At 37.0% G+C, this 25,054-nt stretch overlaps 1 protein-coding gene across 3 annotated transcripts in view; it reads left to right on the forward strand.

Moving 5' to 3' along the window:
* Positions 1-25,054, forward strand: part of LOC134527313 (unconventional myosin-IXAa) — a 651,966-nt gene that overhangs the window by 587,034 nt on the left and 39,878 nt on the right. For all 3 annotated transcript variants that reach the window (XM_063359870.1, XM_063359869.1, XM_063359871.1), the window contains exon 17: positions 20,749-20,848. In XM_063359870.1, coding sequence (XP_063215940.1) covers positions 20,749-20,848 — 100 coding nt within the window. The remainder of the gene's footprint in view (positions 1-20,748; positions 20,849-25,054) is intronic.

Here is a 25,054-nt window from a genome sequence, read left to right on the forward strand (position 1 = left end):
GTAGGTCCGTTTGCTCGGGTTGTTCAGATTGGGACAGTGCCATTGCTTTCCTTGCTGGGCTTTTACTTCCGGTTCGTCTGTTTGGTCGTGGGGTCGTTTATCTAAGCAAGAACAGACTTAGAAGTTGCACCTCAACACTCGAGATTATTACATTCCTCATTAAAAGCTTCTTCCAGTAAGTCCAGCCTCTCACAGAGTCTAGCACACTCGCACATCCTCACTTGCCTGTATCCAGCATCTGACGGTGATGGCGAGCCCCATCCACACTGCGACAGTGCATCAGGAGAGGCAACCCAACTTGGAGTAGGCGAGTAGGGAGAGGGAGCTGGTTCTGGGAATTGTTACGTGGTGAGAGAGAGGAATGGTACACAGAGCCCCTTCCTGAGGGGGAAGGGGTAGGGGTCACATGGTCAGAAGTCTGCAGTGGTGAACTCTGACTGCAGGCAAGCAATGGTGGCTGATTAGCTGGTAGGTCAAATGCATGTGTGTAGACCTCTTCAGGTGTTTCGGGTAGGACAGTATCGTTTCATAGCATATTAACGCAAAACTGTACGAAGTCGGGGCACGCAATAACGTCTAGAGGCAAGTCTTCCGGTCTTGGCTTGTGTATTTGTTTAGAGTGCACGTTAGAGTCACATTCTTCCAAAATATGTTTCAGTGATCTCTGACTCCACTTGATGTAATCTACACTGTCCATGCCTGGAGTTACAGTTGGATATGTGTTCCGGGGATTAAAGGTAGACATCTTCACACCGTCACTTTTTCAGCTGACAGTTCACACAGGAGTCGGCATTCCTATTTTAAACTATTTTTACCTGGTGAGTAAATAAATGTAATATCCAATTGCAACACTCACATAGATAGGAATAGTCCATCCTCTCGTAATAGGTGTGGGCCTTTACTTGAGTATTTAAGTACGAAGACACATAGAATTTGTTTTCTCGTAATAGGTAAGCTCGTGCCAAGGGACACAAATGGTGAACACAGGGTGTGTCATGAGGGCTTATCCATCATGATTTAATTTGCTGATCACAGAGAAAATGCATTCCCCACTACACTATCTAACATAATGAGATTGTTTTGCAGGCACTCCGGATGTTTCAAGATCTCGGAGTGTACACGGGAAGCGTGCACGAGGATGACTCAAATGGTCAACACACTCTTTATCCTCACAGTGAAACACACTTACTTGTCGCAATAAAATATATGGTTGTTTCGGGTCCCATTTCAATCGAACATGTGTGTTGTCCTGACAAGTCTCGAGGTATGTGAAGGTCGCGATGTTGTTTGGATTGTTTATATCATAGAACCACACTCTGTATTCTATACAGTGCAAACTTGCATGGTAAACATGTATCTGTTTTCGGTAGAATCAAAGTACATGCTTGCCTTTCACACAGTGTTGGGTCTGACAGTAGGTTGCATAGCAGTGTATACACAAGATTATCATAGTCATCTATACCATCAGGCACATAGCCTACATCGCACGACCATGAGAGTGACATAGGTTGCATATTGATATACCAGGTGTCCTGTGGGTTGTTACATTGCAGTAATGTAGACTGGAACAGTCCTGGATGCTTGTGCTTAACTTCACGTTGTGCTTCGAGTGCTTCGCTCAGAGTTCGTTATGGTGGATGGTTGGGTAGAATTTACATAAAGCGATGTAGGTCTCACCTGGAGGGATTGAAGTGGTAGAGTACACTGTAGGAAACTGCATGATGTGTACTACTTGTGGATACCATCACAGGCGTGCGCAGGACTTCAGTATTGGTGGTGCCAGATTACACAACAGCCCTGTCATTCACGGACCCCGAGCCTAAAGTGGGGTCCGGGGGTCCTCCCCCGAAAAAATTTGGATTTGAAAGTGCAAAATGGTGCTATTTAAAGTGTTTCCGAACAAAAACAATAAATGCACAAATGTAAAAATTTTAACATTTTTATGACAAATTATGGCTTTGAACATTATAATCACCAGGAAAACTACTAAACTATTTACAGTTTTAAGCTTTGTTGAGCCATAAAGTAAATTGCACAAATTGTTTGCACGGAATTCATGCTGGTGGCTTTGAAAAACCGTACTTACACGTTTTCTGAAGACGCCAAATAAATGCTAGAAAAAACATTCTCAAATGTTAATTTTTAAAATCAACAAATCAAGGAAGTTTTTTTATACTGCATATAAGTCATCGAGTAAGCCTGTTCTTTTAACTAACTAAACTCTCTCTCTCTTTTTTTTAAATAAACCCTGGCGGACGGCGGCTATTATTCCGTGCGCCTGCCGAGTGGAGTAAACAGTGGACACCGAGGGCGCATTCTATGTAATTCGAGGATAACTATGAGAAGTATTTACATTTCAGAAGTTTCGTAGCCGCGGCCCGCGTGTACAACACAAGTAATTGCAACTGGCTTGTTTCCGTGCATATAGTTGGTTCGATTGATAATTGATAGACTGATAGTGTTATGAGCACATATCTGTAACTCGACACGATTGGAAAACATATTTTTTTGGAAATAATACGGATTTTTGTAAGTATGTATTATTTCTGCTTCTAAAAAACAAAATAACGTTAACCCTAATGGTGGTGCCAAGGCACCTGTGGCACCTACCGTGCGCACGCCTATGGATACCATATATGTTATAGTGAATAAAACCGTCGCACTGCTCTACCCAATGGATGTCAGTCTCTGGCTTTGTGCTGTGTGTTAATTCGCACATAACAGTGGAGTATTCAGCTGCTGCCTTAAGTTATTCTAATGTTGTAGGAAATGTAGTATCAGGTCGTAAATAGTTTTTAACACACACTGACCGTTTGCAATACGTCTCGAGTATGTCGGGGTTTTCCTCGTCACAGTCACTCACCTAATGATGGTTGAAGTTGCAAACATGCAGCTGGAACTGGCCATCCTCAGTGACAAAGTGCTGAAGGTGGAAGCCTGGCATTACCTCCAGGTAGTGTGCTGTTGGGTCGAACATCATTGGCTTGATTATTGTCGTTCCTCACGAGAGTAGGCCGCCTGTTGACTGGTTGGCTCTGGAGCACTGAGGTCTATTTATACTGCTATTTCGATGTCCTCTGTTGTTGTTTCTTTATGTTTCTCGAAACTTTCTACCACTTTGAAGGTTAGCCGCGACAGCGATCCCACACGTACTCCTCCTCTGAGTCTGTGTCAGGTTCATCAAATGGATTGGAGACTCGATGCAGCTCTTAGGTGGCAAAGCCCTGTTCGTGCCAGTTGACTGTGATAGTTTCCGCTGCGGCGGCATTCCGTGGCACCTCTAACGAGCATGGTAGCTCACTATTGGGACGTGGTAAATAGGTAGGACGGTTCTGGTTGGTGCAGGGTGTTTCTAAATAATCAGGTTGCCACCCATGAGATTACCACTTAACCTGTGGCCCAGTTCCGTGCACACTTCCAAAAGCTCATGGCTGTCTGTTTTATAACTAATCCGCCGATACCCGACCGATACATCACCGTACTGTGTAGCTGGGTTGAACTCCATGACATATTAAGTTGTACTTGTCTGTGTTGTTGCACGATGGTTGCAGGTCAACTAGCTATCCTAGGCTTACATGAGGGGTGTTCATACCAACATTTAGACGTCCTCTGTTGTTTCCACTTTCTCATTTTTCCCAGCAATGTTTTATACCATCCAGGCTCTTAGCAACAGTGTGTTGTGACGAGATGATACAGGTCTTGTACCTTTATGATTGTTGCTATACGATTTATCTAATGTTTTTAAAGATGGACATCTGTATTCACTTTGAATGTCCACTATTCGCATGTGTTTGCGATAATGTTTAGCTAGCCAACATTTGTGTTCGCTCCCAGCGAATATTATAGTCCCTCTCAAGTGTGCTGCAAATATGGTGGACAGGCTTGTGTAAGGAAAAAGTCAGTCTTCCAATTTTAAGTTGTGGAAATTGTTAGTGAGCCAGGTATTTGTTCTCTGATGTTTTCTAATTAAATGTCCCCACTCGAATGGTGGTTTAAATGATCGCATAATTATATTACCCTCCGTTTCAGCAATGCTAATTTCCTTGATGATAAACCCATGCTGAGAGAATAAGCTTCGGAGGTTTACACACTTCGCCATGGCGTCTGAGACACGACTCAGCCTACATCGCATTTAGCTTATAATTTTATTACTTTGATCCCTCGGATTGTATGAAACTAACCTATCATGTAGAATTATGGCATATGCCTGTGTTAGCGGCGGTATGTTGTTTGCTGCGGAAATATCTATTTTCCAGTCTATCACAATTGAGGTTAAATTTTTATTTTGATGTGAAACATAAAATATTAAGAGAGGGGTTTTCTCTTTAAACTCCCTTTGGGTCAAAAAAGATGTATTTAGTCTGCTGTAGTAGCTCACTTGGATGTCTGAATACAGTAGGTAGAAGCCTTTCGTAAAGTTCGTTGCTAGATCCGAATATGGGTATGCTTCAGAATTAAGATCCTTGATATTTTGTAAATTACAGTGGTCGAATTTAGATTTGTTTGTGGCCAAGATATTGTGTCTGCTGGTTTGCAATGCAACTATTATATAACGAGGACGTTCGCTAGAGAAGCTAGATTTTACAGCCCAACTAACACTCTGATGGTGGTAAACTAGGGTAAACTTCTACTCCTCACGATCTAAATCAGTGGTTCCCAACCTGGGGGCGATCGCCCCCAAGTGGGTGATTTGGGTTATCAGGGGGGCAATAAATAAGTGGGGGGCGATTTGGGGGCGATGATTATTCAAAGGGGGGAAAATTAAAATAATACTATACAGTACAATTTGCCGTATAGCCTGAGTCACTAGCTATTCTTAGCCGGCGAGTTCACTGCACTCACCCCTCTCCACAGTCACCCACCTGTTGTTGCTCAGCGCGGCCGACTGGTGACTCAACAACACCCTCCCCCTCCAGCTATCACAACACACTTGCCATTTACCGACATTCATCTTCAGTCTTCAACAGTCTTTGTGCGCCTCACCATCAGTTTTTGTGCGTGTCTTTTCTGCTTTTGTGCGTTTGTTTTGAAGTGTAGAAGTTCATGCACAATGGAATCAAAAAACAAGAATTGTCGTCAATACTCAGCTGAGTATTTAAAATTCGGTTTTATCGCGTCACCGCAAAATGTGCAGTTTCCACATTGTTTTGTGCGATAAAACATTTAGTAGTAATGAAGCCATGAAGCCTTCGCGAATGAAAGATCATTTATCAAGAGTACACAGTGATAAAGTGAGTAAAAAACTTAGTTATTTTCAAAACCTCAAAGCTAAAGTTTATAAACGGACTAATGTGAGTGAATTATTTAAAAACGAGCAACCTATCTTGACAAAGGTCTTCTTTCTTCTTACAAGGTGTCTTTATTGATCGCTAAATGTGGCAAACCTCACACAATTGGCAAGACGCTTGTTTTAACTGCTACCAAAAAAATTGTTGAAATCATGCTAGCCGAGGGCCCTAGTAATAAGATAAGTCAATCGGTTCCAGGCGAATTGACGAAATGGCCACAGATGTTGAATCCAAACTCACCAATTTGTTGAAAAAAAAGTAAATTTGCATTGCAGATTGATGAATCAACTGTGATTAATAACAAAGCAATTTTATTAGTTTATGTGAGTTTTATCAATGAACAAAAGGAAATTACTGAGGAAATGTTGTTTGCTAGAACTTTAATAACTGATACGAAGGGATCGTCGATTTTTAAAGCGGTGCAAGGTTATTTTGAGGAAAAAGCGATTCCTATAAAAAACGTGAGTGCTTGCGCAACAGACAGTGCTCCTGCCATGTCAGGTCGTCATGCTGGGTTTCTAGCCCACCTTAAGAAAGAAGTGCCAGAGGTCATCACTATTCACTGTGTCATTCATCGTCAACACTTAGCTGCGAAAAAATTTAGTGGTGTCCTGCATGAAACCCTACAACTGGTTATTGCTGGTTTCAACAAGATCAAAGGAAGCAACACAAGTTTGAACTTACGAGTTAGCATGGGTGAAGCTTATGGACACTTATCCACAACTATGGGGAAAAACTGAGTCACTTCTCATCTCGTTCCCGTCAACATATTTAGTTGAAAAAGGATTTAGTTCTGTTGTTCAGCTCCTCACAAAAAAAAAAAAAAGAAATAAGTTGGACATTTTCCTAAAAGGAGACTTGTGTCTGAACTTGACGAACTTAAAGCCGGATATTCAAGCTTTAACTGAAATCCACCAAGCACAAGGCAGCCATTGAAAAGGTAAAATAAAACAATAATTTTTTTTTCAAACTTTTAATTAACCTTGAATGATTGCTACAGTTGTTTCTAGTGTGTTTTTTTTCTTCAAAATTTAACTGTCAACTTTATTAATTTTTCCAGATTCCAATTTAAAAATGAAAACATGTAATCCTGTTTTTTTTTTTTAAAGTATGTCAATGATCTTAGTTCTTTGTTCTTAAAAATAAATCTGTAAAAAATGTACATTTTAATTTTTTTTATATTTTATTTAACAGTGACCGGATTAAACTGCTTTGGTTGCTTTTTATATACGGTAATAAAATTGTTTAAATGTTAAATTTTTTTAAACTTTTTTACTGTTTTCATAAAATTAAAATTAGGCATACAATGAAATTGAAAAAGGGGTGGGGGGCGATAGGTGTTAGTCAACCTCCAGAAAGGGGAAATGAACCACAAAAGGCTGGGAACCATTGATCTAAATCAATGTCTATATCGCTACCCTTTTCAACCATTTTCAACAGTTGCATGTGCTGGTTGGGTCTTAATGTTACATGCAGAACAAGCCAGTCAATAGATTGCAAACTTAATGTCACTTGTGTGGCTGATCGATAGTGTCCATTATAGCGTAATATAACTGTTTGTGGTGATTATAAGAAGCATTCGTTTACAGTTTATTAATAGTTGTTTGTAATCTTCTGCAAAGCCTAGCAACTGGTTCAATGGAACGAAAATTTCAAACTCTCCTTGCGCCATAATTAGCAATCTGTAATCAGCATCGGGACATCATCCTCCATTTTATTTACAACTTTTTCATCATGTGTGCGCGACAAGTAGTTTTTCACTGTTGTCACAATTCTAACCTCGCGTACCTTGTCAATTGTCATCTCGTTAAAGTCAAATGTTATTCGGTTTATCATGTGCAATATACAATTTTTTTACGATTTTTACATTGTCGGGTATTTGTCCATTCGGTTTCATGAATGCACCACGAATTCGCAGAAATGATTTAGTTATGTGTGTATACACATCAGAGTTTTGTATTGCTATAACTATCTCGGAACTTGGCTCGTATGGTTCCACGATGTATAGTTTGTACGTGTGCATTTCACAAATTTTTAGATTGCATCGTCAAATTGCGGTGACTGTTGGACATCAAGTGTATATTCCATTTGGAAATACTTTGAAACCTAATTTTTCTATAAACCTCATGTTAACAGGTGTTAATTGTTTGATGTTTACTTTCGTATTGACTCTATGCTTTCTCACTCCCGAACCTTTATGCAGACCAAAATATCTTACCACATACTTATTTCAATGTAAACTTAATGTAATCACCTCATTTCTAAAGTTGATTAATTTACAGTTCGGGTCTACCACTCTAATAACCAACTATCGTATTTGTTTCACTTTAACTGAACTATAAATGAAAGTTTGAGGCATATCACTGAGCTTATTTCCTGGAGGGACATTCGGAGAAAATTCGTGTATCGTGCTGTTTGGTTTTACATTAAGGAAACTGTGGCCAATGATATTCGCCGTAATTCTAATCTCATTTACTGGCATCACGTTTACGGGCTGGGTCGACTCGTGGACTTCATTCGCCTCGTAGATTTTCGGTTCAAAACCAAGCATCGTGGCCAAGGAGTGATCGCCACTGAAGTCAATGTGTGCATTGCTTTGCAATACATAATGTAGAGTTTTTTAAATATACATTTAAATGTCTAAGACTTCGTAGGAACCTATAGGTAAAATAACTCTCATGTCTTCTCATTATTCTTCAGCATGTATCTGAATATTTGGTTGTTTGTGTCCACGTTCGGGATAGAATTGTATACTGTAAAATCCACGAGAACGTGCTGCCATAACCCATCGCGTAGGTCAATCAGAGGAAAGTGTTTTGAACACAATTCCGATGTGTTTCCACTTAGTATTAGCGTGATGGACATGTTCAGGATAGATTATAACACAATGTAAAGTTCAGGATAGGTTTCGAAGCACTATGGTGGTTCGACTGCACAGTTGTCACTATGTTTAGTGTTTCTTATATACAGAGACTAGCTGCAGTACCCAGCGTTGCCCGGGCTGAACACAGGGTGAAGGGGAACGGTTTAGAGATCAGATGTAGTTAGTAATTATTTTCTAAATTTGAATGTCAAGTGTGCAAAATAATTTATATCACTTTCAGATCCCAACAGACATTGTTCTGCCAGTTTATAGTTATTTAACTGGTCTGTATGTAATCTAGATTCTATAAAGCAATATAGAAAAAAAACTGAAAAATAAGGGATTACTAATATTGAAAAGATTCCATTATCTAGCTAATGCTAAGCATGCATTGCAATGCCTCATTCAGTTATGTTTTGTAATATGTTTGAAGTAGTTACACATATACAAATAATCTATCCAGGTATCTAAATATATATTTATCTCTATCTACATCTATAGTCCTATATATATATCTCTCTATCTGTATTTATCTCTTTATATTTACATATATACCTCACACTATCTCTATGCATTCTATATGAGGGTACTGATTGCTTCGTTGTTAATATCACACGGGTTTTTTTTACTTGTATGGGAAAATTAAGAATGATAAGGCATCTAGTGTGTGGCAACAATGTCAGTAGGCAATAGGAAATAAACTTTTAGTGCCTGCGGCATTGTCAACACACACTTCGTACGTGTACTGCATGTTGTATCTAACCCCCTCCAACGCATTTGATTCTAAATTGGACTTTTAGTAAGGATCCCTTATGTTATTGATAATATAATATAGCCTATAGCCTTCCTCGATAAATGTACTATCCAACACTGAAATAATTTTTCAAATCGGACCAGTGGTTCCTGAGATTAGCGCCTTCAAACAAACAAACAAACAAACTCTTCAGCTTTATAATATTAGTATAGATGAGAAACTCCGAGCTGTATTACTGGACTTGGTGTACGCTACCCAGTGTGTTCAAGGTCCTTTACTCATATCTAAATAATAATACCACTCTTATTGTGGTAAGGTTTTGTGGGTAATTTATCCTTCATAAACACATTTATAAAATGTGGGATTTTTAATTTCCTTATTGCTAACTTAAGGCCTGTGGTGGTAACAGATCGCTTTCGCAGTTTACTCTGTATCTTCATTATCATTTTCCACCCTTCTTCCATCTTCCCTGCTTGGCCCCTCCCCCAGACTTGGGGTAGGGACATTGGTATAGGCCCGAGACATTTTTTGCAAATGCCTGTATTTTACTATTGTGCCGTGCATTCTGACTTAACTATCTAGCCTGATTTTTAGCCATGTTCACGGTCTTGGCGATACCTGCCGCTCCGCCAATCAAACTGCCTAGCATGGCCAGCACTGGGAAGATGAAGGGTAATAGTCCACCTGTTTTACACGTGGTTTTTCTTTGTTGATTTAGATCTGAAACCACCCCCAATCTTACGTTTTACTCTCATTATTTTATTTAAACCCCACCCTGCTACTTTTTCCCCGAATTTCGTTACGGGATTCTTTGCTTTTTCTGCGGCTTTGTTCGCTAATATACCGTCAGCTATGTGTATGTCACATATACTATCACATTTAGAATAGCTTATATCATGGAGACGACACGCCTCATCAAGGGAGTTAACACCAGTATCACCATGTGCTAGCCTTTTGGCAAGTTTCGTTCCCGGACCGCAAAAATTATATCCTGGCAGATGTAACTCTACTGGCAGCTTGTAAATAACAGACTTTGGTATCCCTCTGCCTCTTTGTACCTTCTTGTGTGTACAATGCATAACAACATACTGATTCGATTTGGTATAAGTATACAATTTTTATGGTTTTCTGTTTATTTGTGTAATGGAAGAAGTTCCACAGCGCGAGTCACTGCCTGTGCGGATTACACAGGCTGATGAAGTCAGTGCTCTTGAATCGCGGCACAGGTCTTTATTACCTTCAACAGTAAGATGCTTGATTGTTGGCCCTTCCGAATGTGGAAAAAACGTGTGTCCGTCTTAAGTTCGAGAATGTGTATCTGTATTCAAAGTATCTGCAACAACCAAAGTATCAGCTGTTGGCTACGGTTCTTAGAGCCATGGAGGTTTGGGATATTTCCATTGCTGATGTGGTACCTCCTAGCGAGGTCAGGGCCAATTCAGTGATAATTTTAGACTATATGTGTGAGAAATAAGGAATCATACATCAGTATTTTTCTATGGGTAGACACACATGTTGACTGTTTTTACCTGGGTCAAACGTATGGCAAAATACCTAAACATTTGCTTCGAGATAATTCGAATGTTATTGTACTTTTCCGCATGGATTTACTTAATTTGCGTCACGCTTATGATGATCATGTAAACAGTGATATATGATTTCAGACTTTTAAAGATATGTGTTACTATGCTGGGAATATGAGCATGGGTTTCTCGTTATCGTAAAGGATTGTCCTTTACAAAATGGCAGGTACCGTTGCGGTTTTGGTCATTTTATAGAGGTGAATCATTGAAGGATTAACTACAGCATTTCTAAATTCGGAGATGGTCTACTGAAATGTCATCTTGACTCGTGTATGTCTCGCGATCTTGATGGAAATTGTAATTTAGTAGGGAAACTTTTAAAATGTGTGTGCATTCTTAAGGAACCTGGGGATGGCATGAGTAAACATTATATTCACTCGATCTCTGGTGTTATCACTCGCACAGTGACTGAGGGTCTGATACATCTGTTTACGAAGCTTAATGCAGCACTAATCAACGTAAGATATGTGCAGGTTGGAACTCTTGAGTTTTTACGGAATATGGAGGTGACTGAACAGTGGTCGGTGGATCAATTTAATGCTCGTCTGTCGGTTCTGCCAACAAAATTAGGTGATATGCATATTACTTTGTTCGAGAACAAACTCAATTTATTTGAGAATACAATTGTAGGAAAGGTAAAAGATGTTATAAAAGATAACTTGGCGGAGCTGGTACTGAAATGTCCCTCTAGTAGCGCGACATGCCCAATGAGTCTCTCAATTGGCTCGTACTGTTGATGTTATGAAGAGTGGTATGGATGTATTGGTTTCTGTCAATGTATCGACTGTGAGGTCTGATGATAGGGACCCACACCTCTGAAACCACCACCTAAAGCTCTGAAACCACAGGCTTCTCGGCCCTTCTAGTTCTCAATGCTTCGAACCTGTATATAAAAGAGCTTTTGCTGTAGGGTGGCCTTCAGTCATGTCTGCCGAGGCAAACACATTAGTTCAAGTCATACAGAACATATGTGCCAAATAGATTTTGGCCAAACGAGCACGAATGGAGAGGGATGCGATTCATCAAGAAATGTTCAAGTCTGGTTATTCACCTCTGGATAAGCTTGGACAAGCTGCATCGTTCGTGCAGCCTATCCCACAACAGAATATTCTGAAACAAGAGCCCTTGGATGCTTTTTCTATGAAATGGGATCTGGATATGAGTGATGGTGATAGTTCTGACTCTACTATACATTGTGGTGTTGTAAGTGATTCTGTAGGTGAAGTGCAGACTTACTTACAGAGCCAAACCTTCGCTCAGATGACGGGACCTATGGTCTATATAAGCGCAACAACCATTGTTTTTAGGGGATACAGAAGTGTTTTATCATGTTAACAATTTAATTCACATCAAAAATGAATTAATACAACCTGTTCCTGGCTTATTCGACCTGCTGTTCTGTCGAGTACCACACACATACTCGGATTCTGCCTTAAAAAAATACCGTAATTTACTAGATATTGCAAATTCTTACTTTAAAAAAAAAAATTGGTTGTCTGTAAAGTCGGCTTACGGACGATAGTTTAACGTGACAACCTCATAACAAAACATTGATGAAATGATTGATCCAGAAGAAAAGGAAATATCATATTCGGCCTGAGACTGAGCCATAATAGGTTTTTACAACCAAACCATTTAGTCATTAAAATATTATATTCTTTAAGGAAGAATTTTTTTTTAATTTTTCGATCTTTTGCATGATAAAATCTACCTATGCATACTTTTATGAATAAAATTGAATCATTTTTATTGAATTATCACTATTTTGTATGGATACAAAGGAGTGAAATGAAATGTGCAATTGAATTAATAAATTTACTTTTATTTGCATTCATTAATTCAAATATATTTATTACTTCTGAAATGTTGCGTGCGCCATATTTATTTTTACAAGTACAAAAAAAACTTCGCAGCTGCCGGGTTTCGAACCCACAACCATTAGTTTAAGAGTAAGGTATGCTAACCATAGGCCCACGAGGCCATACTAAAGTATGCTAGTTTCAAATGGTATATATATATTTATAAAAACTTTGTTCATGGTAGGGGCATAATATTAACACGATTTTATAACAAATACGCATCCCAAATACACCAAACTTATTTATAATGTGTTACAATATGTTTTAAAACATTGTTCAAAAGATCCCGGGTGTAATTTGAATTATTATGTGTAACTGTAAAACACCATTGTTGGTTCAAAACGTGTTTGAATTTTCAACATTACTTTTCAATAACCGTACCGATTGTGCTGAAAATCGGTGGACGATCGTTAAATACATAATATTAATAATTCAAACGACGAAAATATGATTGAAAAGTCAAATCGATGGTTGTTCCAATCGAGTGGAAGAGAGATGCCACGCATGCGTACAATGAGCAAACAGAACACATCCGTAGTGGGACATCCGTAGTGGGACTCTTTTTTCGTGCGTGCAGCCGGCGTTCATCGATTTATTAGACGTCACGTCAAAAAGATCCTAGGACGAAATGCTGTAAAAGCGAGACACATGCGAAATTTTATATCATTAAGGGATTGTTTCCTAATATTGTCTCACCGCGGCAAGGTAGTGGTTTGTTACAGAAAACATTGGATTTGATATGCACAAAGAAATTTGTTTATTGGGACGACCCAAACCAGATTGTCGCTTGCCTCAGATTACTTGTGACTTCGCAGGCCGCCGGCCATACTGGACACAGCAACAAAGTGATATCGATACTTGAAGAGTTGAAAGAAGCAGCATAAATTGCGAAATAAGGGCGCACAACATGGGATTGCTAACAAACTGCATTGCGGAGTTTGTAGAATTTTTCCTCGTGTAAGAGTGTTGACCTAAGAGCTTTGTTATTTATTACAGATTGATTTTGAGGAGATGACATTGTACAATATGGCAAATAGTGGTTTCAAGTACAAACTTACAGCTTTAAATGTGTATAGCAAATGTGGCCATGCAGTTCCGATTAAACAAAATACAGGAGTGCTAGTCACTGCAGCCATGGAACATTTTTTAAAAGAGGTGGGACATTTTAAGAATATTCAAAGCGATGGAGGAGTTGAGTTTTAAAATAAGTCCTTTCAGAACCTAATGCATGAGTATGCAATTTACCATTACTCTAGTTATAGCGAGGTCAAATCTTCTGTTGTAGAATGTTTTAATAGATCATTAAAGGATTTGCTTAATCATGAGTTCTCGGCACAAGGATGTTATAAGTGGCTTTAACTTTTACCGAAAATACGTGTCTACAATAATATGTCTATATGTGTGACTCCGAATAAGGTGCTACTTACTGCTTACAGATATGTTAAGAAATTAGATCCTAGAAGATCTAAGGCTCGGGTGGGATCCCACGTTCGTATTTCAAAACACAATACAATGTTTGAAAAGGGTTTTAAACCAAGGTGGACCCACAAGGTTTTAAAAGTAGTCAGGGTTACTTCCAGTTTTCCCTCGTGTGTTTCATTTGAGTCATTTGGAAGGCAAAGACATTAGAGGTGCATTTTAGTGTCCTGAACTTCAAGTAACATTATACCCTGACACTTATTTAGTGAATAAAATTCACAAAACGTGTTGTGTACATTTCTTAGTGTCGTGGATGTAATTTCCTGTGTAGGTTAAGAGTGGATTAATTCCAGTGATATTCAACAATGATTCCGCACTAGTGTGTGAGGCTGCCTGTAGACTCTTCTGCCCCACTGACTGCGATCGCACAGCTCGGCCGTGTGGCCACCACCAAGGGAATTACACACTGCTTTCACCACGGTCCATTGTTAACAGATTTCACTTTCCACCATATGTGGTCGCCATGGTGTGAGAAACTTTCAACAGACTCCCCTGTGCCTACATGGCATACAGAGTTGTTGGAACTGTTACTATAGTGGCCCCACTTTAATATGTCTTTATTCTAAATTTTATTTTATTACTTATCATTACAAGCCACCGAGTGGGTATCTTGCACTCCGGAGCTTACACTAAGGTGTTACTATAGTAGTCCTATTTTAAAGTCTTTATTCTACATTTTATTTTATTACTTAACATAACACACTGCCGGACACCTTTACTATGCTTCACACAAGTGCTGACACTAAACACTGTATGCATTGGATGGCTAGTACTGTAGGTGTTATACATATGAGGAATTTGGTTTTAACTAGGCTTATTAAAACTGTATTCATTATTACTTGTAGTATGCGATCCAGTATGGCTTTATTCTACATTTTATTTTTTTACTTAACACATTGCACAAGTGCTAGAACTATATTTTTTTATCTTAATCAAATAAGTGACACTAATACTTGTACTGGCCAACAGCAAAAATACTAATTATTTTATGTACCGTCATAACTATATTTTAATTCTCTCTGAACTCTCTGAACTAGAACTACAAAATGGCTGTGCCCGAGGTACATAGGGTACCAGCAGATGACAACTAGATAGCAGCGTCTTTGGTGCTCTCTGTGTGCGGGTTAAGACGGCTGCGCTCTCAGGGAATGGGAAGTGACTGTGGCACCCTCTGTGAAAATGTGGTGGAATTAAAGATGGTAGCGAGTGTATATGGTGGTCTCTGTGATAAAATGTGGGGTGTGGGACTTAGGCTGTGGCAATGGTTGTGTTGAACTCTCCATCTATGGTGATAGAAACAGTCGATGAGTCACAAGATCCACCAGTTGTGTCAGTGAACCGATTTAGGGCGGTGAACCACGGCTTTGATCAAAGCAACCCAACATGAAATGCAGCATGCTGCTGTCCAGCAGCAATTGAGATTAGTAGCGATGGTGGTCCGCATGCTCCAACATGAGATGTAACCTCTTGCTGCAGGGCAGCAGCAATTTGGATGAAGAGCGGTGGTGGTGCACACACCGGCCCTCGATTCTCCAACTCGTGGGAGGCCAACTTACCAAAACCTTGGCGGGCTTACTCCAGTGTTGAAGGGTCTTACTATAGGAGATCGCTCTCATAACTGCTTCCGCGTCCAGCAGCGAACCTGATGCCTGCAGCGCTCGATATATGCCCAGTTGTGGAGGTAAGCTGCTTCTTCTCCTCCTCATCACTCATATCAACCATAGTAATGGGAGTAGAGACTACACAAATATTCACACTCGACCAACAATGGTCGAAATCACTCTCCTCGAAGTTACCCTGCTTGATAAAAAAAACAAAATGGTGGTGAAATCGCTACTCTACATAATCACTAACATAAAACTGAAGGTTGATTTCAAATGTCATTGATATATATGGTATAATACATACGCCCTTCCATACTTTTACCATCCCCCTTCTTAACACTCCATTCAATGTGTTCCCAGAGCACTAACCTCTGACCATGTCCTTTGATGTCAGCATGCCTAAGCCCTGTTATTTCCTCACCCCTAATAGCTGTGTGATTTAGTCTTGTCTCCCCACATTCCCAGCATTATAAAAGAATTTTAAGTACCTTCGACGAGCGTCCTGACGTAGTAGCTAGTGAAAATTTCAAAAAGTACAGGAATAAACAAAAATAATTATTTATTTCAGACTTGTATTTATTAACACACAAATATACAACACATCGCGCTACATTATAATTGTCAGTAGGTTTTTAACCAACTCTTTTAAGAATTATAAAAAACCTACCCATTTCACAAAACAATCAATTATCTTTCAGAAATACTTAATCTTCACCATAGTTAAAACTAAACTGGGACACATGCTTTCTGATCCACACTTATATACTCACGGCGACTGGCTCAATAAGTAAGTCAAAACAAGAACAATTATCATTAACACATGGGAAAATAAACGATTTTCAAGGTTTTCTTTAAATAAAATATTTTTATTGTGTATGAGTTTTACAGTGACCTATATTATATTGCTCTAATGGGTACTTGGTAGGCTAAATTCTTCATCATAGAATCAGACAAATATCAGACACCTATTAAATCTTCCAAGTAGTATCAACTCGGATGGTAATATCATATTTCAGTAACAAAGAATATTTCGGGTGAAAAGACTTAAATATATCAGGTATTTCCAAATCGCTTTAGACAAGAGCAAATAGGTTTTCTTACCACTAAGAACAACCACTTAGTTACACAATAGAGCGACTGTCCCTATCAGTCCTTAATATCTTAATTGTTACTAACAAGCAAATGTTTCCATTACTTGCAAACATGGATCGGATAAAGGAAATCCTTTACATACAATCCCAGTAGTTATTCTCATATTTTGAACACTAAACCCCATAAAACATACAATCCTCATATTCAAACACTAATCCACACATTTCTAATAATTATATTCATATTTCAAACACAAATCCTCATATTCGAAACACATCATGTATTAAGAAAATGGTATTTGTTTTAACTTGCATGCTATACAGATGTTTGAAATAAATGAAATAGTGTTTGATATGTGTATTATTGTTTTGATTTTTATGATTTGTGTTTCGAATATGAGGATTTGTGTTTGAAATATGAATATAATTATTAGAAATGTGTGGATTAGTGTTTGAATATGAGGATTGTATGTTTTATGGGGTTTAGTGTTCAAAATATGAGAATAACTACCGGGCTTGTATGTAAAGGATTTCCTTTATCCGATCGATGTTTGCAAGTAATGAATACATTTGCTTGTTAGTAACAATTAAGATATTAAGGACTGATAGGGACAGTCGCTCTATTGTGTAACTAAGTGGTTTTTCTTAGTGGTAAGAAAACCTTCTTACTCTTGTCTAAAGCGTTTTGGAAATATCTGATATATTTAAGTCTTTTCACCCGAAATATTCTTTGTTACTGAAATATGATATTACCATCCGAGTTGATACTACTTGGAAGATTTAATAGGTCTCTGATATTTGTCTGATTCTATGATGAAGAATTTAGCCTACCAAGTACCCATTAGAGCAATATAAGATAGGTCACTGTAAAACTCATACACAATAAAAATATTTTATTTAAAGAAAACCTTGGAAATCGTTTATTTTCCAATGTGTTAATGATAATTGTTCTTGATTTGACTTTCTTATTGAGCCAGTCGCTGTGAGTATATAAGTGTGGATCAGAAAGCATGTGTCCCAGTTTAGTTTTAACTATGGTGAAGATTAAGTACTTCTGAAAGATAATTGTTTGTTTTGTGAAATGGGTAGGTTTTTTATAATTCTTAAAAGAGTTGGTTAAAAACCTACTGACAATTATAATGTAGCGCGATGTGTTGTATATTTGTGTGTTAATAAATACAAGTCTGAAATAAATAATTATTTTTGTTTATTCCTGTACTTTTTGAAATTTTCACTAGCTACTATGTCAGGACGCTCGTCGAAGTTACTTAAAATTATTTTAGAATGCTGGGAATGTGGGGAGACAAGACTAAATCACACAGCTATTAGGGGTGAGGAAATATCAGGGCGTAGGCATGCTGACATCAAAGGACATGGTCAGAGGTTAGTGCTCTGGGAACACATTGAATGGAGTGTTAAGAAGGGGGAGGGTAAAAGTATGGAAGGGCGTTTGTATTATACCATATATATATCAATGACATTTGAAATCAACCTTCAATTTTATGTTAGTCATTATGTAGAGTAGCGATTTCACCAACATTTTTTTTTCAAGCAGGCTGACTTCGAGGAGAGTGATTTCGACCATTGTTGGTCGAGTGTGGATATTTGTGTAGTCTCTACTCACATTACTATGGTTGATATGAGTGATGAGGAGGAGAAGAAGCAGCTTACCTCCACAACTGGGCATATATCGAGCGCTGCAGGCATCAGGTTCGCTGCTGGACGCGGAAGGAGTTATGAGAGCGATCTCCTATAGTAAGACCCTTCAACACTGGAGTAAGCCCGCCAAGGTTTTGGTAAGTTGGCCTCCCACGAGTTGGAGAATCGAGGGCCGGTGTGTGCACCACCACCGCTCTTCATCCAAATTGCTGCTGCCCTGCAGCAAGAGGTTGCATCTCATGTTGGAGCATGCGGACCACCATCGTCAATCGTTTGACAGTTCGTAGGTCTTATAATTGTAATCGAAATGTTTTGTCTGAAAATTGTTTGTATATACAAACCATAAGTAATAGTTGATAAAACCTGGGTTTTAAATATGAAAATAAATAAAATTTCCATACCATGTACTCTATCAAATCAATGTTTATTTTTAATCTTTAAAATATTGCAAATTTATATCTGAAGTACTGTTTATTTAATCGATCATTACTGTAAGTGGTGGAAATAACATGCGTAGAAAAACCAAAAAAGTCATTTTTTTATTAGATATACTAGCAAATCCTTTATTATTTATTGTATAATCCTAATCTTTATCAGAATATTTTGGTTAAATCAATTTTATGTTTAAACTAAGTAAAAACATTAAAACAGGTGTTGAAATTTATATATATATGTGTATATAACCTCCTTAGTATCAAATTCGTAAGAATTTAAAAATTACCATTTTAATATTACCTTAAACCTTTGTCCCAAAAAAATTATAAGACCATTGTAATAGTACAAGGGATGAAAAATAGTGTCTGTATGACAAAAATAATTGCATATTTACCTTAATGGCATAATATGAAATTCGTTAAACATTAAATGCTATATGTAATAAGTTAAAAACATTCAAAATTTTGCACTGCATGGAATATAAGATAATGTTAAAATGATTCGTTTTGAATATTGGCATATATAAGTTTTCTTGTACATAAAGTTATTTAAATGTTCCAGGAAATTATAGATTATTCCATAACATTTCCAGAAGAAAAATAGATACTTCGAAATTTACCTACGCATGTGGGCTGTGCCGAAAGGGATATTTTTTGTCCTGATTTGTTTTGAGTTTTGTTAATTTGTATCTATTGGTTTCTTGTGTTCTATATTATGTTTACAATATAGTAGTCGTATTGTTTGATTCAGAGCAGTTGGCACTCAAGCAAATAAATAACTGTCCTGTGTTTTGGAACAAACTATTTCATGCATAGATTTTGGTCAAAGTCATGTGCTTTAATTTTTTTGACTGACAACGTCTAATAAATCGATGAACACCGGCTGCACGCACGAAAAAGTGTCCCTCTACGGATGTCCCACTACGGATGTGTGCTGTTCGTTCATTGTACGCATGCGTGGCATCTCTCTTCATGCTCATTGTACGCATGCGTGGCATCTCTCTTCCACTCGATTGGGATAACCATCGATTTGACTTTTCAATCATATTTTCGTCGTTTGAATAATTAATATTATGTAATTTAAAGATCGTCTACCGATTTTCAGCACAAACGGTACGGTTATTTAAAAGTAATGTTGAAACTTCAAATACGTTTTGAACCAACAATGGTGTTTTACAGTTACACACAATAATTCAAATTAAACCCAGGATCTTTTGCAAAACGTTTAAAAAAATGTTGTAACACATAATAAATAAGTTTGGTGTATTTGGGATGCGTATTTGTTATCAAATGGTGTTATAAAAACGAAATAATATTATTCCCCTATCGTGAACAACATTTTTATAAATGTCTATATAACATCTGAAACTATAATTTCTTAAGTATGGCCTCGTGGGCTTGCGGTTAACGTTGCTAATTCTTGAATCAAAGGTTGTCCGTTCGAATCCCGGCAACTCCGAATTTTTTTTTGTACTTGTAAAAATAAAAAATGCGCAAGCAACATTTCAAAAGTAATAAATATATTTGAATTAATGAATGCAAATAAAAGTAAATTTATTAATTAAATTGCACATTTTATTTCACTCCTTTGTATCCATACAAAATAGTGAACAAAATAGTGATAATTCAATAAAAATGATTAAAATTTTATCCATAAAAGTATGCAGAGGTAGATTTTATCATACAAAAGATAGAAAAATTTAAAAAAAATTCTTCCTCAAAGAATATAATATTTTTAATGCCTAAATGGTTTGGTTGCAAAAAACCTATTACGGCTCAGTCTCAGGCCGTATATGATATTTACTTTTCTTCTGGATCAATCATTTCATCAATGTTTTGTTATGACGTTGTCACGTTAAACTATCGTCCGTAAACCGACTTTACAGACAACCAATTTTTTTTTTGGTAGAACCTAGTCTGTTTTTGAGTTAAATCTAATAATGTAATTTTTATTTTTGGGTTTGGAATTATACTTTTCATATTATCACTATAACAGCTGTGATTTAATTATAAGTATACAACTAAATATTTTAGATTTTTATTATAAGAATATGTTGGCAATATTGTCAGCTGTTGCCAACGAAGCCAGTGTTTAGAATGCAGCTGAATGGACAATACATTGCTGTTGTTGCAGGAGAGACCACCCCCGGTACCACCGAGCAGACCCTACACTGTGACTGGAAACACCAAGCTTGGGTACCCTCAGACCAGAGTTATGAAGATGCCCTTTCCAGGTACATTGAATCCAGTGTATTCTGAAACTGCTAAGAAAATCAATATGACAGTTGGTGCGAATCATAAATGAGAGAATTAGTATGACACCTACTGCGTATTTTTGTAGTGGCTGACTTGATGTAAGTTTTTTGACATACACCATTGCTAAGAACTTTTTCTGTTGAAGAAAAAATAAAAAATAAAAATAAAAAAATAAAAATACCCAAAAAAAAGAGACAAAAAACACAAAATTAAGCAAAAAAATTGCTGTTGTCAACACGGATATAAACACCACAAAATATTCTGTAACAGGAATTTTTTTTCTTTGTTTCCCTGAGTAAACGTCACAGAGCCTAAAATTTTTCAGCCTAAAATTAGGCTGGATGTATTTTAGGCTGAGTGACTGTAGGCTGAGTGACTATAGGCTATGTTACTTTAGGCTGGATGTATTTTAGGCTGAATGACTTTAGGCTGTACGACTTTAGGCTGAGTGACTTTAGGCTGAACGATTTTAGGCTGTGTGACTGTAGGCTGAGTTATTTTAGGCTGAATGACTTTAGGCTGTACGACTTTAGGCTGAGTGACTTTAGGCTGAGCGACTTTATGCTGAATGACTTTAGGCAGAACAAAATTCTGATCTTGGCTGTTAATGTATGTGAGCGGTTGTATTTTTAGGCTGAACGATTTTAGGCTGAATAAATTTAGGCTGAGTGACGGTTCTGATACGCAATGGCATAAAAGTTTAAGTTTTGTGCGCTTCGCATCTCATGTAGTAACATATTTTATTCCTAGGTGGCAGCACTGATACGATATATCGTAGAGGACGGTAGTGTCAGATTTCACCTGAAGATGGTGCCATGAGCACTACATTTTCGACCTTTTCATTCAGCGGCAATAACAGCTAAAGCCACAGAAATTAAACTTAAATGTATAATGAATTGGCAAGGCGAACACAACAAATATGTTGCAAATACTTAAAAGAATAATAGTAGTAATACGTTGAGAATTGCCATAGCGTTATGAAAATGTAATAATAATATACAAAACATTTCACTTAATTGGTAGAGGTCGATTCTAAATGAATGTGTGCATTAATTACAAAAATAATCTATAACCTATTTTTAATAAATAAAAAAAACATTTTGGCAGGTCAGTTATTTGTAGACTCAGTGTTATTTTGTGCCAAAAAATTAAAACCATACTGAACGGCTTGAAATTGTGTTAACAGACACATTTAGAATAAATTGTGGACGTTATATCCACCACGCTACCATTTGACACTGGCGTCCTTTTCTTTCTTAATATGTTTTGTATGTGTACCTATAATTCAAAGTTTTGTAATTATTCTATGACATGTTTAACAACAATTTTTCTTGAAGAATTGCACTAATAAGTTTAAGGGTTCGCATTGGTATATTGTAGGAAGATGTAACTTTCTTGCGACGCGATATGTGTCATATTACAATAATATTAAATTCTTTTGAATAATTGTGAAGTGTGTGCATTTTGCATGGTTTTTTGCAGTTCAAGTTCAACAATGTCAGAAAATTTGTTATCTGTGAGATTTTTTGAGTACACGTCACTGAGCGTCAGCCTAAGAATACAACTTAAGACGGTACAATAATCACTGCAATACGAAATAATTAGCAACTAGACACATTTAATAATAAATTTAATAAGTCTTGTGGCAAGAAAATTCAATAACAATGTTCTTGTCACCATATCACATAATGTGAAAATAAAATAATGAAAGACTTTACGTCCAAGGAATGAACATTGGCTATCATAAACCACACATATAACAGACACAATTACCATTAAAATTGCATAGCTTTGTAGAGCTTTACAATAAATTCTTCACTAGGACTTTTACTTTTGTGAATAGTACTTGAATTATTCCCTGGGTAAATCAGTAAATAGATCAACTGAAATTCATTTCTCGGGACCTCTGGGCTAGTACATTTTAAGATATATTCGATTATACGTCAAGCACGAATTCAAGAATACCAGTAACGTTTGAGCGATGACGTGAATTAAACTCACATATTTTAGTACAAAATACACTTCCGAAAAGTATGGGTCGACAATTTGACTAAACGAATTTTTCATGACTCCCTCGTAGGCTTCTCTTGTGGTGACGCTTGACATCGTGCACTAAAGAAACTATTTAAAACTGAATTTTAAACCAATTAACACTGTATTTTTACCTCAAACTGTAGAAAACTTGTTTACTGCCAAAACTATGCTGATAATAGAAGATTAAGGGCCGAATTTATAAACGACATTCGAATGACTGCCGGCAAGCCGCTGGCTGTCACCCACCCAGCGGCTTACTGGCGGCAATCCACCCTTTCCTAGTTATAAACATCTGCCATTTGACCGCCCGAAGAATGAGAGTTGGATGGCTCTTCACCTTGAAATGTGGCAACGTTGCTGTGAATTTTTGTGTTTGAAATACTTCCGAACCACACTTTTTCGATATTTTGGAAAACGCCTTCGAAAATCATTTGCATTTAGCTTGTTATTGTTTTTGACTGTGAGCTAGGTGGCTCGAAAGTCGGAAAATAGTTTTAAGGTTATAAAATGTAAATACTAGAGTATGTGTTAAACATACTGTCATTTTGAAGAAATAATGCTATTTACTTGAATATAAATAAGCGCGACGTGACGGAATACAAGAAACTTGAGGCAATTTGAATTAAGAAATTTAAACATGTAAAAAGGTTAGGGTGCATTAGGATTTGTCATATTTCTACAAATTGCTTTCGTCCTATTATATATGTCCTAAAAAAATTTAATTCAACAACACATATACAATAAAATTGTAGTTTGGATAGTAAAATATTATGGTACACAGTCAAATGACTTACTCAACTCACGCATATTTGCTTGGATAAAGTTGTTAGTGTTAAATGAATTTAAAACCATGTTGACTAGAGATCTAACAGCAGTTGTATCTTTACCTGTTCTAAAACAAAATTGATTTTCTGATCTTTAAGATGGGGAGGGAAAATCAAAAAACTACTACCCTGCGTTTTTTTTTTCAGCAAAAACCAAGCATAGTGGCAATGTCAGTTCAGAGTGTATCAGAAAATATTATCCATAGGCCACTCACAGTACAAAGCTCTGTTAACTCTGAACGTGCCATTAGCACAAACAACTACACAACTTAGGTCAACTACTCCATAAAGAATTGTAGTTCAACTTATGGTTGCATGTTGGAAATCTTGCACAGAAGACCTAAAATTAAATAAAAAAAACGTGCTTTCTATCATCTGTAGCACCAAAACTAAGCAATAATGTCAGTAGGTAGTGTACATAATAACCTAGTTACATTAACGGGGTAGGATGGTTTAGGAGAGGATTGGATCCTCCCAATAAAGTGTGATTCATTAACCTTTCCTAATAATTCTTCTTGTACCATTTTTGTTTTGTCCTACTGAGCGAAAGTGGCATTTGGAAAATGATGGTTTTTATATTAGTCATGTATTTAATCACATGGTTGTTGTATTCGAGTTTTGCAAACACTACTGATTTGCAAAACACCACCAAGAAAACATCACATCCATTGTACAATTACTTGCTCGTTACCACAATTATATTAATCGCAGTTTGACTGTCTCCAAGTTGGGTTAGCCACTCTATAATTGTACTCTGTAATTAAATCATCTGATCATGTGTTATACCTATCATATATGTATAACGTCTATGACTAGTCTGTATATAATTACTATTATTTCATGAATGAATTGTAGTTGCTATAGGTAATAGGACAACTATTATTATTATTTTTATACGGGCGCCACACTTTTATATTACTATATTACTCATAAATATTTCCACTGCTATAAGTGGTTTTTCAATTGCGGCTTATGCCCAATGTTACCCATTTCAAATATTAATACAACTGAAAATTATCACTTTTATTTATTAAAATTATGAATAAGTGTAAACACAATAACATTAAAGCTTAGTTTGACACACATAATGTGATTAACACTGGGAAACAAGGTTGCTTACACATAACTCATATAAAATAAAATAAAATATAAGTTATCTACATAGTTATGTTGGGCACAACCGAAAGCAAAAGTTCATTTATGGTAAATAATAATACTTAAAGTAAATTAAAAATCAACTAACTCAGTTCCCTCGCATCACACAAGAATCTTTAAGTCGAGACTACTGAGTGAAAGTTAAGATAATTATGTTGTGCCATGACGAAA

This window comes from Bacillus rossius, chromosome 1, assembly GCF_032445375.1.
Source record: "Bacillus rossius redtenbacheri isolate Brsri chromosome 1, Brsri_v3, whole genome shotgun sequence".
NCBI lineage: Eukaryota > Metazoa > Arthropoda > Insecta > Phasmatodea > Bacillidae > Bacillus > Bacillus rossius.